This window comes from Hyaena hyaena, unplaced genomic scaffold (assembly GCF_003009895.1).
Source record: "Hyaena hyaena isolate Hyena2069 unplaced genomic scaffold, ASM300989v1 scaffold_674, whole genome shotgun sequence".
In the NCBI taxonomy this organism is placed as follows: Eukaryota; Metazoa; Chordata; class Mammalia; order Carnivora; family Hyaenidae; genus Hyaena; species Hyaena hyaena.
Genome location: NW_024081309.1, coordinates 1,013,191 through 1,028,010, shown reverse-complemented (window position 1 = coordinate 1,028,010; position 14,820 = coordinate 1,013,191). Strand labels below are relative to the sequence as shown.

Below are 14,820 nucleotides of genomic sequence, written 5' to 3'. Positions count from 1 at the left end.
AAGAAGAGATAATGGTTTTAGCAAAGCAAAGACATTTCATACAGAAGGGAAGGTAGAGTATAGGCATTGAGATGCACTTAGGTTGGTAGATTTTGTGGTGAAAGAATATGGACATTTGCTTAGGACTATTCTTATTTTTTTCTAAGAAATATGAAGCTTGCTCATTAGCTTTGAAAAAGAAGAAGAGAAAAATGTTGGAGGCTTGAAAGAAGAAGAAGAGAAGGTGTAAAATAGAGGTGAGAGAGAGAGAGAGGGAGGGCAGAGGGGGAAAGAGAGAGAAGGGAGTGAGCATGCAAATAAATGAAAATGGATCAGAGAAACTGTAGTACTGAAAAGGTGGTAGGGCCAATGGCTGACGGTCTCAGTGGGTTTGAAGAATCACTGCTGTAGAAGCAAAAGAGGAAGTAAGTGTAATGCCTCAAGTTAGGACCCAGAATATAGTCAGTGGTAATGGTGTAGTCTGGGTTATGAGCACAGGAATGGGTAGCTAGAGTAAAAGACACAAGTATCAGAAATCAGAAGTACAATCAAGGAACTGAGGAAAGGGCATTGGAGAGGTCATCCATGTTGTTATGAACTGAGTATTTGTATCACCTTAAAATTCATCTGATGAAACCTTAGTCCTAATGTGATACTATTTAGAGGTGATGCCTTTAGGAGGTACTTAGATCATGAGGGTAGAGCCTTCATGAATGGGATTGGTGCCTTTATAAGAAGAGGCCAGAGAACTAGCTAGTTCTCTTTCCCCCAGGTGAGGACACAGCAAGACAGCCATCTGCAACCCAAAGGAGGGTCCTCACCAGAACCTGACTATGCTGTCATCCTGATCTCTGACTTCCACTCTCCAGAACGGTGAGAACTAAATTTCTCTTATTTAAGCCACCCAGTTTACGGCATTTTGTGATAGCAGTCCAAACTGGTTAGAACAAAGGTGAAATAACTAAGAATGAGCAGTATGAGGGTACCTATAAAATGAAAAACAAAAAATTTGATCACCAGAGTCCATAGGCCACCCCTTAAAAAAAGGAAGACTGGTTCCAGTTGCCTGAATTAAGCATACATGCAACACACACCACACACACAAATGGTTTCACCTTCACTATGATCCAGTGCAATTGTCTGTTCAATTTCTGCATAGCTATGACTGAGGCGCTCCTGGAGAGGCTCTGTGCTGGCCTCCATGAGATGAACAATATCCATTCGGTTGATCTTGGTGAGACATTCAATGAGACTGGTATCTGGGATATTAGAGAAAAAGCATTGATTACATCTGACGGGTACTCTTTTAAAAATCTCTTTCATTTAGTTGCCTTACTAAAATTTTGATATCTGTACAGGAAACAAAGCGCAATTAACAGTCTTTGCAAAAATAAGCAGATAGAAAGGAGATCTGCATAAAAAGGTGGGAGAACATAGGCACAAGCCTTAAAAGTAGAGTTGCCAGATAATATGTAGGATATCCTGTCAAATTTGAATTTCAGACTAAGAAAAAAATTTTAATATAAGTATATCCCAAATAGTGCATAGGGTATACTTATACTAAAAAAAAATATTTGTTGATGCTCTGAAATTTAACTGGAAGCCCTTTTATTTATTTGCAAAATCTGGCAATCCTGCCTAGAAGACTGGTGAGAGAAGGAAAGATGAATGTAGACTGAATGTTAATAAAGGAGGCCTCTAGGTAGATCTTCAGAGAGACGTTAAAGGAAGTAGCAAATTTAGCTGAAGAATGAGAAGAAATAATGGTCTTTATCACTTCTCATTTTATTTGATGCGGTCAGAATATTATACGTAAGTCATTATAAAGAATATCTACCTGACATCTTTCCATCATGTGAGTTATTTAGTAGTAAAGGAAGTAGAACTGAAGGTAATACACTACCAATAAAACAATGACAAATAAAGTAACTGTCCAGTCTCAATACTTAGAAAATTTTAGGACTTTAATAACATTCCTGTTAGCAGCCAGCGTTTCCACTAATTGACATTGTTCATGGGAATATAAGAATTTTTATGCAACGTGCATAGTTTAGAAACATTATAGCTTGTTCTCATTTGTTTACAGTAGCACTTCAGATTGATGGCATTTGTTATTATTTTACTGAATTTGCAAGAAACGGCTTGTTGAATAAGACATATGCCTCAATCTTTAGCCTAATGCTTTTTACACACAGTTCCCCACCTACCTGTAGCATGTTTCCCATCCCTTTCCAGCCAGTACTTCAATAGCGCATGACTCTGGTCTTGGAGGGAGTTAGGATTCTCAATTCGAATTTGATGTATTTGCTCCTCAGTGAAATCCAGTTCTCTTGCTAATTCTAGAAAAGAACATATTACTCTGTAAATACATTAACTTCAACGTTTGAGTTTCTGATACCTTGCCTTGTGATTCTGTAAATGTATTCTTCGTATTGCTGTAATAGGGTTCATTTCCCCCCCCCATGTATTAGAAGTGACTCTCAGCCTGTCTTTGTTCGGCTAGCACTAATTGTAGAGGCTCTCCTTAAAGCTGGATAGAGAATTGATAACTTTCTTTGTGGAAAAACTAAGTTTGAGGCAACTGATGATACAAATATGTATAATTCAGGCTCAATTAATTCCAAAATGCAGAAGAGATCATTCATACAGATCTATACTCTTAACCAAGATAATGAAAAATAAATGACTTAAAATAGGAATAATAGACTGTTTCTCACTTTTAATCATCAAGTAACATTTCAAATACTATAAATCCTATTTCTGGGTACTTGGACAAATGCTGGTTGTGGTTATATTATGGTGATTGGATAAACTCCTTTCTTTGATTTGATATATTATGAATAAAAGTTCTTGGAAGCATTAACTGATCTGGGGGAAAAGCCACAGCATTTTCCTTTAAAGTCTACCACTAACACTGTATTTGGACACTTATACATTGTGGTGTGAGTGAGTGTGTGTGCGTGTGTCCTCTTTGGAGGGAAATTTGCCAATATCTTTCAAAATTAAAAATATACATACCCTTTATTCAGATTTTCAATTCTACTTCTAGGAATATGCTCTGTAGAGATACTCATGAAAATACTAATGCACTAGGATATTTGTCATTAAACAAGAAACAACCTAAATATCCAGCAATAAAGCCCATTGATAAAATTATGATACTTCCATATAGTAAAAATTACATAGCCATTTCGAAGAATGAAGTAGATATGTCTACACTAGTGGAATATTTACAAGGAATATTATTGAGGAAATCTGTACTTATATTTAAATAATAGGCATAGATATATGCATAGTATATTTTTTTGAATAAGAAAGTGTAAGCAGTTACTGTTGAGGCATGGAGCTAGAAGACCAGATGCAGGTGTGAGAAACTTATTTTTCATTTTATACAGTTATATATGGTTGTAGGGTTTGAATTTACAATAAGGACATAGGTACTACATTTTATATACAAACACACTTATTTTAAAAACAAAATAGGGGTGCCTGGCTGGCTCAGTCGGTTAATTGTCTGACTTTGGCTTAGGTTATGATCTCGTGGTTCACGAGTTCGAGTCCTGCACCAGGCTCTTTGCTGACAGCCCAGAGCCTGGAGCCTTCTTCAGATTCTGTCTCCCTCTTTCTCTCTGCCCCTCCCCCACTTATACTTTGTGTCTCTCTCTCAAAAAATAAAATAAAATAAAATAAAAACATTAAAAAATAAAAAAAAAAAAACAAAATAAATAATTCTGAATGTTACCTATTTGATTAGTCAATCAGGGATATTTTGATGTCCTTCCTTCTCCTAAATCCCTCAATTAAATAAATCTGACCAGTATTAAAAATTACTTTAAAATGTTTAAAAGTGAGGACATGCCTTTTCTTTTTGCTTTGTGATCAGTTACCTTTGTTAATGGTTTTACAGACTTCTGTACATCATACTGATTTCATAATTTACTTTCCTTTAATAAGTTATTTAACATACATTATAGTGTTAATGCTTAAATATCCTAATTTCTCAGATAATTAGTGAAACATCTTATTCGTATGTATTTCAACAAGCACCCAAAGTGAATTTTAGCACTGTTCACATTGAAGATATCTGATAAAAAGGTACGTAAAATAAGGAGGCCTGGGTTACATCTCCAACCAAATTTTATGACAATTACAACGAACAGTGATTTTGAAACACAGTCATGTCCCCAAAGTTTAGATATCCATAGCTCCCAAAGGAGGATGTGACATGTGGTGTATTCTTAAAATCTCCTAGTTCAAAGTTCTATTTTTCAATGAATTATTGAGACTTCATTGCTTCTGCACAGCAAAGGAAGCAATCAACAAAACTAAGAGGCAACCTATGGAATGGGAGAAGACAGTTGCAAATGAAATATCTGATACAGTGTTATTATCCAAAATCTATAAAGACCTTATCAAACTCAACGCCCAAAAAAACAAATAACCCAGTTAAGAAATGCGCAGAGTGGGGTGCCTGTGTGGCTCAGTTGGTTAAGCGTCCGAGTTTGGCTCAGGTCATGATCTCACAGTTTGTGGGTTTGAGCCCCGCGTCAGGCTCTGTGCTGACAGCCAGCTCAGAGCCTGGAGCCTGTTTCAGATTTTGTATCTCCCTCTCTCTCTGACCCTCCCCTGCTCACGCTATCACTGTCTCTCTCTCTCTCTCTCAGAAATAAACAAAAAAACATTAAAAAAAAAAAAAAAACGAAATGGGCAGAGGACATGAATAGACATTTTTCCAAAGAAGACAGATGGCCAACAGACACATGAAAAGATGCCCAACATCACTCATCATCAGCTAAGTACAAATTTAAACTACAATGAAATGTCACCTCCCACCTGTCAGAATGGCTAAAATTAATAACACAGGAAACAACAGATGTTGAGGAGGATGCACAGAAAGAGGAGAACCCTCTTACACTGCTGGTGGGAATGCAAACTGGTGCAGCCACTCTGGAAAACAGTATGGAAGTTCCTCAAAAAATTAAAAATAGAACTACCCTATGACCCAGCAATTGTACGGCTAGATATTTAGCCTAAGGGTACAAAAATACTAATTCGAAGGTGCACATGGACCCTGATGTTTACAGAAGCATTAGCAACAATAGCCAAATTATGGAACAAGTCCACATGTCCATTGACTGATGAATGGATAAACACACACACACACACACACTAGAATATCACCCAGGCATAAAAAAGAATGAAATCGTGCCATTTGCAATGACGTGGATAGAGCTAAAGTATACTGTGCTAAGCAAAACAGGTCTGTCAGAGAAAGACAAATACTGTATGATTTCACTCATATGTAGAATTTAAAGAGCAAAACAGATAAGTATAGGGAAGGGGAAGGAAAAAGAGGGAGGCAAACCAGAAGAAACTCTTAACTATAGAGAACTGAAGGTTGCTGGAGGGGAGGTGGATGAGGGGATGGGCTAAATGGGTGACAGGCCTTAAGGAGGACACTTGTGATGAACATTGGGTATTGTATGTAAGTGATTAATCACTAAGTTCTACTCCTGAAACCAATATTACACTATATGTTAACTAGAACTTAAATAAAAAGTTGAAGCAAACAAAAAGTCAAGTATTATTTTTCTAAATTCCAGAGATAATAAAAGCCCTGCCCTGGTTCACACAGTGGGCTAATGCAGAGCCTGGGTCTTCTAGTTCATCGTTTAGTACTCTTTTCACTATTCCACACGGCCTTCCTCAAGGAAAGAAACAAAACAAACACGTTTTTTTATTGTTAATGACACATGGCTGATGCAACTGTTATTTAAATGAAACACATTTTGATGGGAAAAAATGGGTCACACTCATTTTACCTGTCCAGCTGAAGCCAAGGTGATCAGCAATATAAGCCAGCCTTTCCTCGATCCGTTCCTGCTCATCCTGTTGATCTACAGGTCAAAAACAGAATGGCCAAAGGTTGTCTATGACAGGAGAGCAGCCATAGTACTGATCATCCAAAGAAAGGAAGTCACTTGTCCAAATATTTGATAATAGCACCAATTAGCTACCGTATTTTAAATCATTTTAAGTTATGTGTTTGCCTGATTTCTGGAATGGGATGGGGAATAAATGTAATTATAAATCATGAAAACCAACTGCTTCCATATCTCTTTAATTAAGACCAGTCACTGGACATATTATAGAAGTTGCTGACTTCTAGTAATTCATTTTAGGACTTTTCTTTTTAAATTATCTAGGAAGATACTGCCCACCGGAAGACAATCATCTTGTTCATCAAACACCAGAAAAATCATAAATAGGATGCAGAAGTGGAGTAACTGGTTAGGACCTCCTACTATTGCCTGTGGCAGCATAGATCACTTCCAGGTCATGTCTGAAAGAAATCACATCCAAGATTCATAAGACACATAGATCATGAGTTAATCAGGCCATCGTGGATTTTTTCAGTGTGGCCAGAAACAACATCTTCCCTGGTCCAGGTGACCTTGGAAGAAGGGAGGATAAAAGCACATGTATGTGTGTCTATTGTATCAATAGGTACACATGTCTTCTGTGTGAAATTTCTGTCTGCTTACTACTGAGTAAGCTTAGACAGTACTTCCACAAACTATAATTCTCCCATTCATTTTTAACCCCAATTCATTAATGGGCAGCATTTTAGGCATCATGACATTTTCTCATAACACAAATGTAAGAATAATAGTCTTTATTGTAGAGATACTGGAAGACCAGAGGCTACTTCCCAAAGCCATCTATGGTTTTCTTTTTTTATAATTCAAAGGGCCATCATCCTCTCTCACAGTCACTTAAATCATGCAAAGTTTGAGTTTTTGTTGTCTGCTTTATCTAATCAGAGTAGATTCTTCATTCTCCTACCACTAAAACAAAAAGTATATTTTTACCTTATATTTGTTTGCTTAAAGTGTTTACCAATGGTATCCGAAATCCAACCTTTTTGAATCAAAAACAGATCCACACCAATTGGAATTTCGGGGTAATGTGAAATCTTCTTGGGCAAATGGCTTCCTAATGATTACAAAATTATTAAGTACGGATTATTTTAAAATACTTAAGGGTAAGAAGAAAAAGCAATGAATCCTTGCCATATGAAACAAAACCCAATATATTCATGTGCAAAAGCCAAAGTGCTTAACTTGAGGCTAAGCCTGGGATTTCAGAACAACAAAACTCAAAGCTTGCATGGCCTTACGTGCAGCGGCTCGAGAAAGGCAAGATCACCATTGCCTGTTTATCATGTTTATGTTTTCCATAAGCATTCTCATTACTCAATCTTGAGATTGTTTTCATAGACAAGAGTACACAGAGAGAGCACGAAACACAAAGGGCTTACACAAACACAGTAACCACTACAGAAAGCTTAAAGAAAATGAGACACAAATCACCAAATAAAAGATATACAAAAAGAACTATATCAAATTTATGACATGCGTAGCACAGGGAATCCCAGTGGCTGGCAAATACCTTCAGCATGGTCATGGCCATTTTCATCAGGGATGCGCTCAATCAGAGTCTCAATGGACTCATCCCAAATGGGCCTTGTGTCAAAGATGTCCTCAGGAATTGAATGCTCGTTCTCAACAGGTGGCAGATTTTCAATTACTGAAACTTCCAGGGCACTACTGCTTTCATCATCTGAAACTAATTCTTGTTCCCTTTCTGACTGGGTAAGTCTATCCACTAACTTGGAAGCCTCATCGCTAATCTCCTCAAAGAATTCTATGGAGTTCCTGTAAAGGTCAAAGAAATGCTCCTTACTTTCTTTCGTGGGGCTCACAGCCCCCTTGCAGGAAGATGTGGTGCTCTTGCTCTTAACTGGCAATCGGGATGTGAATATCTTTGGTCGTGCAGCCCCCTCTTCTGATTCTAACTCAAGCTCCTCTGCCCTGTCTCTGCCCTCTGTTTCTGCCTCAGTGTAACTTTTAGATTTTACTGGACATTCGGTCTTTGAGTCCAAAGGACTGGCATCAGATTCAGATTTGCTTCTACTATCTGGTGCTCTGCTTGTCACGTCCTGACCCTGAGGAGCCACTATTCTCTGGAGAGATGAATCTAGATGGGAAAGCTGCTGCTCTACCCTTTGGACAGGTGCTTTCACAGGGATTTTAGACTTTGGTTTTGTTTCATCCTCTTTACTTTCCTCATCCAGGCTGGGTAAAAAATCTTCAGAAAGGGAGCTCTCACACTCCACAGATGGAGGCTCTTCAGTTGACGTGGGCATAGTCCTTACAGGAATTTTGGATTTGCTTTCGGTAGAAGGCACATTCTCCATGGGTGCAGTAGGGATTTCAATTACTGATTTCTGTTCCTCTGGGGAAGAATCAGGAGAATCATCATCCCGATCTGAATATACAGACCTAGTAACTGTGGAAAAATCTAACTGAACTTGTACAACTGGCTCAGGGGAGTCAGGGCAAGATGTTTGTTTCACACTGGACTTAGGAGGCGCATCACTCACATGCATGGTGGGGAGGTCCTCGGCTCCTGCAGAAGGAGCCTCTTCTGTTGATACTTCAGTGGAGGCTGAATTCGCCATGTGGGAGTGAAGTTGAGCATCTGAAGCAGGTATTTCCTCTACTTCTTCACTCAGGTCATCTGGAAGTAAGTCTGCTTCATCACTCACCGTTTCTTTTGATTCCGAGAGCGCTAGTGACTCAGCTGATGTCTCCCGTTGTGGGGGCTCAGCCGCAGGACTCCCTTCTTTCACGTCTTCAGAGAGAGCCTCTTCCCTAGATTCTTGCCCAATTTGGAAAAAGTGAAAACTTTCATCTGCATAGGACCTTTTGGTCATATCAATGGCACCGCTCCGTGTCATCTCAAACAATTTTCCTTCCTGAAAGAGAAATGGATTTTGCTCACTGGTTGGAGTCCCCTCTTCAGTTGGGGTCCTTGCAGGAGTGGTGTCAGGGGTGGTGCCCTGTGACTGTCTGTCTACCATCAAACCAAATATCTTCTGCTCTTCCTCTTTCACTCGAGCTTCAAAGGCTTCGTCATCCTCACGGATTTCACTCCAGGAATCAGAATCCACATCGGTTTTTGTGATGATGACTTTGCTGATTTGTTCACCAACAACTGCTGCTGTATTTGGTACAGAAGGCTCTAAAGATGGGGGGGCTCTCTCTGATTGCACTTCCCACAAGGTGCTTTCTGGTTTGGATTCTTTTTCCACATTTTGGTCCTCAAAATTAGACTCTTCGCTGGGAACAGTTCTACCGGAGGAGCTTGTTACCACTACATCCTCAACAGAGGATTTGACGGGAACAGAATACACTTCAGATGAGTGAAAACTTGTATGTCCTGCATCTGTTTGGGTTTTGCTTTCATCACTGGAGAAAAAAGATTGGGAAGGAACGTTTTCATAAGGGCTTATCATTTGAGGATCATAGATTTCATCAGTCTCACCTGGGTCAGACATTGGACCATTCATGGACAATTTATCTGTTGGAGCAGTAATCGATGCATCTTGAGTGGAATAGTCCTTTGGTGAGTCCTCAAAATCTTGGTCAGTTTTGGTGTCCTCCATTTTTGAAGAAGAAGATGAAGAGAATACGTCTTCATCTAATTCTTTTCCTTCAGATGCTGGACAATGAGGCTCAGAGGACAAAGATGAAGAGCTGTCACTGGGGCCATCTACTTGTAGAGAGTCCACTCTAGAAACATGAAGCTCTTCTCCTTCGGTGTCTTTGTCATCAGTGTCTTGGAGAGGTAATGACTCCTTATGGAGGACTAGCTGCTCGTTAACTTCTCCCCCAGTGGGGCTGCGGAGACCGGAAGATACAGGAGTGACTGAGCTGCTAGGACTCCCAGCCTCACATCCACGGCCATCACAGACTTCTGGTCGATCAGCATATCTGTTCAGATCATCATAAGATATATCCGGGTCAGCAGCAGAAATGGTACGATTGTCTTCAGGTACATGGCATTCATGAACCATTTCTTCCTCTGCTTTACCTGATTCTTCCTGAGTATCTTCATTCATCTTGAAAGTGTATTGCTTGGAAACAATAGGTTGAAATTGTATGTCTTCAGGACTGGAATTGGAGTCTATGCTGGATGGAAGTGGGGAAGGAGGCTGCACTCGAATAACTGGCTCTGGTAAGAGGCCCGAGTCGTCACCCTGTCTCAGCTGTGCCAACTCAGGTTCACTTTCTGAGGAGGAAGAAGCCTTTCTGCTCTCTGATGTTACTACCACAGGGACATGGCTTTCATCCTCTACACTCTCCATATGTTTTGGTTCATCCACATTGGCTGGATAGTCAGCATCTGGGTCAGAGGATGAAGAAGATTCTTCTTGCTTGGGTTCTCTTTTGTAGTCCCTCTTCTGCTTTGCTTCTTGTTCAAGTTCATCAAATGTTTTGATTTTGGTTACCATTTTAAACATTTCCTCCTCAGGTGTGAATCTCTTTTTCTCCCCATTTTCCAAGTCATCCTCCTCTACACACTCATGGATTACAGCTGGTTTGGGTGTGCTTGCATCTGTGGCTTTGGGTGTGACCTCATAGCTAATTTCTTCAGAGCTGGGGGTGTCAGGAGAAAGGGGGCTCTTCCCTGAGCTCTCCACCAGTGATGTCTGCTCAAGACTGTCATCCTCAGCACTGCCGTCTGGGTCTCGGAGCAGCCGGGACCGCATCGAGGCCACTTCGGTAAAGAGTTCTGATTTGGCTACGGCTGCAGGAAGAGGAAAGTGACTTGGGAGAACTCCAGCCTTCATCTTTGGTTCCACAGGGCTGCTTTCAAGAGAGTCACGGCAAGGGGATTCTTTCAGAGGACTTGGCTCCAGAGAATCTGGAGTTTTGTGTGAGGAGTTATCCTCCAGCACAGGGCTGGCTTCCAGGGAGTCTCTGTGGCTCACTGCAAATGATTCATCAGCACCAGGGCTGAGGACCTCACTGTCTCGGCTAGGGAGTGCAAGTTCTAACCCTTGGGGACTTCTAGCAACTCCCTGGGGCTTTGATTCAGCGCCTGTACCTGTCTTTACGGAAGCATCAGGCAGCGGAGAGGCCTTTGTCTCATCTGAGGGCCCGGTGGTTGTGGATTTCTGAGCTTCAGTATCGGTTTGTGCCTTGTGGGCTGAACCACTTACACTGCATGTAAGTTGCCCCTCATCAGAAGATGCTTCCTCAGGCAATCCTTTGGGTGTTTCTTTTGCTAATAACACACAACTGCCGCCAAAGGAATCATCTTCTTGTTTGGGGCATGTGTCTTCGGAAGGCTCCAGGGTCGCCTCCTTCAGCAAACACTCAGCTGAGGGCTCTGTGCCTTCAGTGACTACAGCACCTGGCTCTTCAGAGCCATCGGTAATGTCTCTGATTGAGGGATGTTCTCTTTCTGAACGAATTTCTGTTGGTGTGTCTACCTTGGTAGTTTCGCTTATTTCCCCAATTTGCTCCTCACTTTTCTTTGGTGAGAAAGAAAGGCTTTCTGGGCTTGTCTCAGGGGTCTCTGCTAGGCCCTCATGCTTATAGCTTTCTTCTGAACTAATCTGAGGGGTCCCTTCCATCAAGCTCCCACATGGAGAGCCTGCCACCCCTTCAGGCTTTAGGCTCTCCGAACTGCCATCCAGAGCACCACTTTGTAAAGACAGAGCTGGAAGAAATTCATCTTTCATGTAATCTAGGGGAAATGTTGTGTTGAAAGGACTAGTGAGCACTTGGTCCAGGTGAAGCTGTACTTCTTCAGTCTCCTCACTCATTCGAAATTGTTGGTATTTGTCATTGTCTTCCAATTCTTGCTTAATGACATCAGAAAAGTCGGTGGAGGTCTTCCTGTCTGGGCTGATCTGGAGATCCAGATCTCCCTGTTCATCAGCCAACTTTTCTTTGGGGACCTCACTCTCTTTATGGCTTTCTTCTTCCGGTGCTGACGGAACAGGTTCAGGCGTTTTGTGGCTAAGAGCTTTCTCCTTCTCTACAGCTACATCTTCTCTCTTAAACCCTATGGAGGAAGCACGGACCACTCTTTTGGATTCGGAAACTCCTGTTACCACAAATCTTTGGCCTCGTTTGACTGTGTGACTCTCCATTTTCTGTGTTTCTCTCTGGGTTGGCGTCTGCCCCCTTTCTTTTTCTGCCCGAACTTTGCCCTTTTCTTGTGGCTGCTTTTGTTTTACTGATTTGTGCTCAAAGAGTCCAGTCTTATGTTTAGACGGGTCCTGACCTGACTGGAACGCCTTCATCAACTCCCGAACAGACATGGTCTCCTCAATTCTTTCTGTTTTTGAGGTGGGGGATACAGGTGGTTGCTTTTCTGTCTTCCCAGAAGGCGACACAGGCAAGTGCTTCTCAGTTTTCCCGGAGGTTGATCCAGGTGGATGCTTTTCCATTCTTCCAGCTGGCGATACAGGCAAGCGTTTTTCTGTTCTCCCAGGGGATACTGGGACATGTTTCTCTGTTCTCCCAGAGGGCGATGCAGGTGGGCGTTTGTCCATTTTACCTGACGGTGAGACGGGTGGGTGTCTTTCGGTTTTTGTGGATGACACAGGAGAGTGTCTTTCCGTTTTTGTTGAAGGTGACACAGGTGAGTGTTTCTCAGTTTTACTTGATGACACAGGTGAGTGCCTTTCATTTTTTGCAGAAGGTGACACAGGTGAGTGTTTCTCGGTTTTACTTGATGGTGATACCGGAGGATGCCTTTCAGGTTTTGCAGAGGAGGAAAGAGAAGAGTGTCTTTCTGTTTTAGGGGAGGATGATGCTGGCCCATGCCTCTCTGACTTCAGAGACGGTGATGCAGCTGGATGTGTCCTATGGATTATCTTTTTTGGCACATCCTCTTTGCCTTTGACTCGGACAGGCAACTTGCTTCGACCTTTTTGTTCATCTTCCACTCGTTTCTGGAGAGCCTTTACTTTGTCCTTTATGGAACCGATGGGAGTCTCTTCTATCAAAGGTGAAGTGGCCTTTACAGTGGGAAGAGGCTCTGGGGCTAACCCGGTGTCTTCATCCAATGATTCTTCGGAACTACATTTTTTAAGTTCACTTTTTTCTGTACCACCTTGTACACTTTCGTCTTTTTGTTTCTGTTTTTCTTTTAATTTCCTTCTCACTGGCTTCTTTATGCCCAGGCTTGGTTTGTGTTGTTTCTGCGCACTCTGTGTCTCACTTGGGGGTGCCTCTTTCCCTTCGTTTCCAGAGCTCCTGCCAGTAGCTGGGGCCTCACATTTCTCCCCTGCTACCTCTTCAGCTGTCTGCTGTTTCTTTTCATGAGGAGACACATATGACTGGAGATCCTCAGTAAGGTAGTTCACTAGCCCAGTTGAGTCTTTCTCTACTTTTACGTCACCCTCTTTATCTATTCTAACTTCTACACATGGGTATTCGGTGATTTCTAAGGGTGCTTTTAGCTTAGCCTCCTCTATCTCCTCATCACTGACAATTACCCATTCCTCTTCCACTAATTCTTTCTCCGACTGAGACCTTGACACACTGCCTTCATCTCTCGTGCAGGTTCCACTTCTCAGGATTTCATTCACTTTCTCTAAGTCCTCTTTAACTCTTTCAACAATTTCAAAAGGCTCTCCTGGCTCTTCCTCAGCAGCCTTCACCAGCTCCTTCACTTTGATAGAACCTGCCCTGTCAGATACATCTGTGGTCAAGATGGCGGTCATTTTGATCAAATCTTGTTTCATCTCAGAAACTTCAGAGAGCAAGTCCGGACTGGCTAGGACAGGAACTTCATTAACCAGATGACTTTTCAGGACAGATGTTTCTGTAGATTCTGTCTCATCATCTTTGATGTGAATGAAAAACATTGAAAGTAAAATGGAAATCAAAAAATATATTGGCAAATGTAATCAGGACTGAAACAACACAGTGTCTTTTCCTGTTGTGGCGGGAGGGACAACAAAATGGGCTGGGAATGGTGGATCCACAAGGTCTCAGGATACAAAAGCAAAGCAAGGCTAACGGAAAAAAACTGAAAAGGAAAAATGAGCAGGAAATAACTTGCTTAATTTTCTCACTTGTAGCACATCCACGCATACAATAAAGCTGTAACAAATAGCCAAGATAGACAGACATATGCACACTCACTCACACACACACACACACACACACACCATCACAGATCACAACAAAGAACGAACGCAGTGAAATTACACAGAAGTATCTCAAGATTGTTCAGATGTTACAGATCAATGTTGAAAAAAATATAAACATGGGAAAAAAAGGAAAAAAGCATTAGAAATTGCAGAAAGTTGATTTCCTCTAGGAGAAAGCCAGTAGTAGCAAACTCAGAATGCCTTCTAATGATGTACACATGGTTTTTAATCAAATAAAAATCTGGAATTCAGTATGTTTTGTTCTGCCAATATACAATGACTGTATTAATGATGTCTGAATCAGCTGCCTACCGGCATTTCATCTAAGGGAAATTCACACCTAACAATGAAACAAATGGTCTGGTGCTAAGAGGCATGGCCCTTTCCTTGGAGCAACCTCCTCGTTTAGACACATAACGGACAGACCAAGGAGGGAAAAAAGGAAAGGAAAGGAAAAAACAAAACAAAACAACAACAACTGTGATTAAACATATATGTGAGTCAAAGTTAAAATGTGATGCATGGCGATCCAAATCAGAGACAGTCACACAGGACACACGCACAGTTTATGTAAGCCAAGTTATTTCCATGCAAAGCAAAGGTGGAGGAAAACTGGTGGCCAAGGTGGCCTTGAGGAGATGCACGGGCAGGAGGATGGTTCAGAAATTAGAACATTACTGTGGTGAAGCGTATTTAATTCCACACAAGTCTGTACCTAAGGTGGCTGGGTGTAGTATATTTGAGGTATAGGTAGTGGACACCTGCACCCATTCACAGCAAAAAGAAAAACTCAAACTCTTCTAGGATTTGCTCTTGAA

The 14,820-nt window shown here is 41.4% G+C and overlaps 1 protein-coding gene across 2 annotated transcripts in view; it reads right to left on the bottom strand.

Annotated features, from left to right (window-relative positions):
* The window catches only part of ANK2 (ankyrin 2), a 232,677-nt gene that overhangs the window by 15,949 nt on the left and 201,908 nt on the right, over positions 1-14,820 (bottom strand). For both annotated transcript variants that reach the window (XM_039217257.1, XM_039217258.1), the window contains 4 exons: positions 7,432-13,692; positions 5,802-5,876; positions 2,187-2,318; positions 1,095-1,238 (listed from right to left, as the gene is read on the bottom strand). In XM_039217257.1, coding sequence (XP_039073188.1) covers positions 1,095-1,238; positions 2,187-2,318; positions 5,802-5,876; positions 7,432-13,692 — 6,612 coding nt within the window. The remainder of the gene's footprint in view (positions 1-1,094; positions 1,239-2,186; positions 2,319-5,801; positions 5,877-7,431; positions 13,693-14,820) is intronic.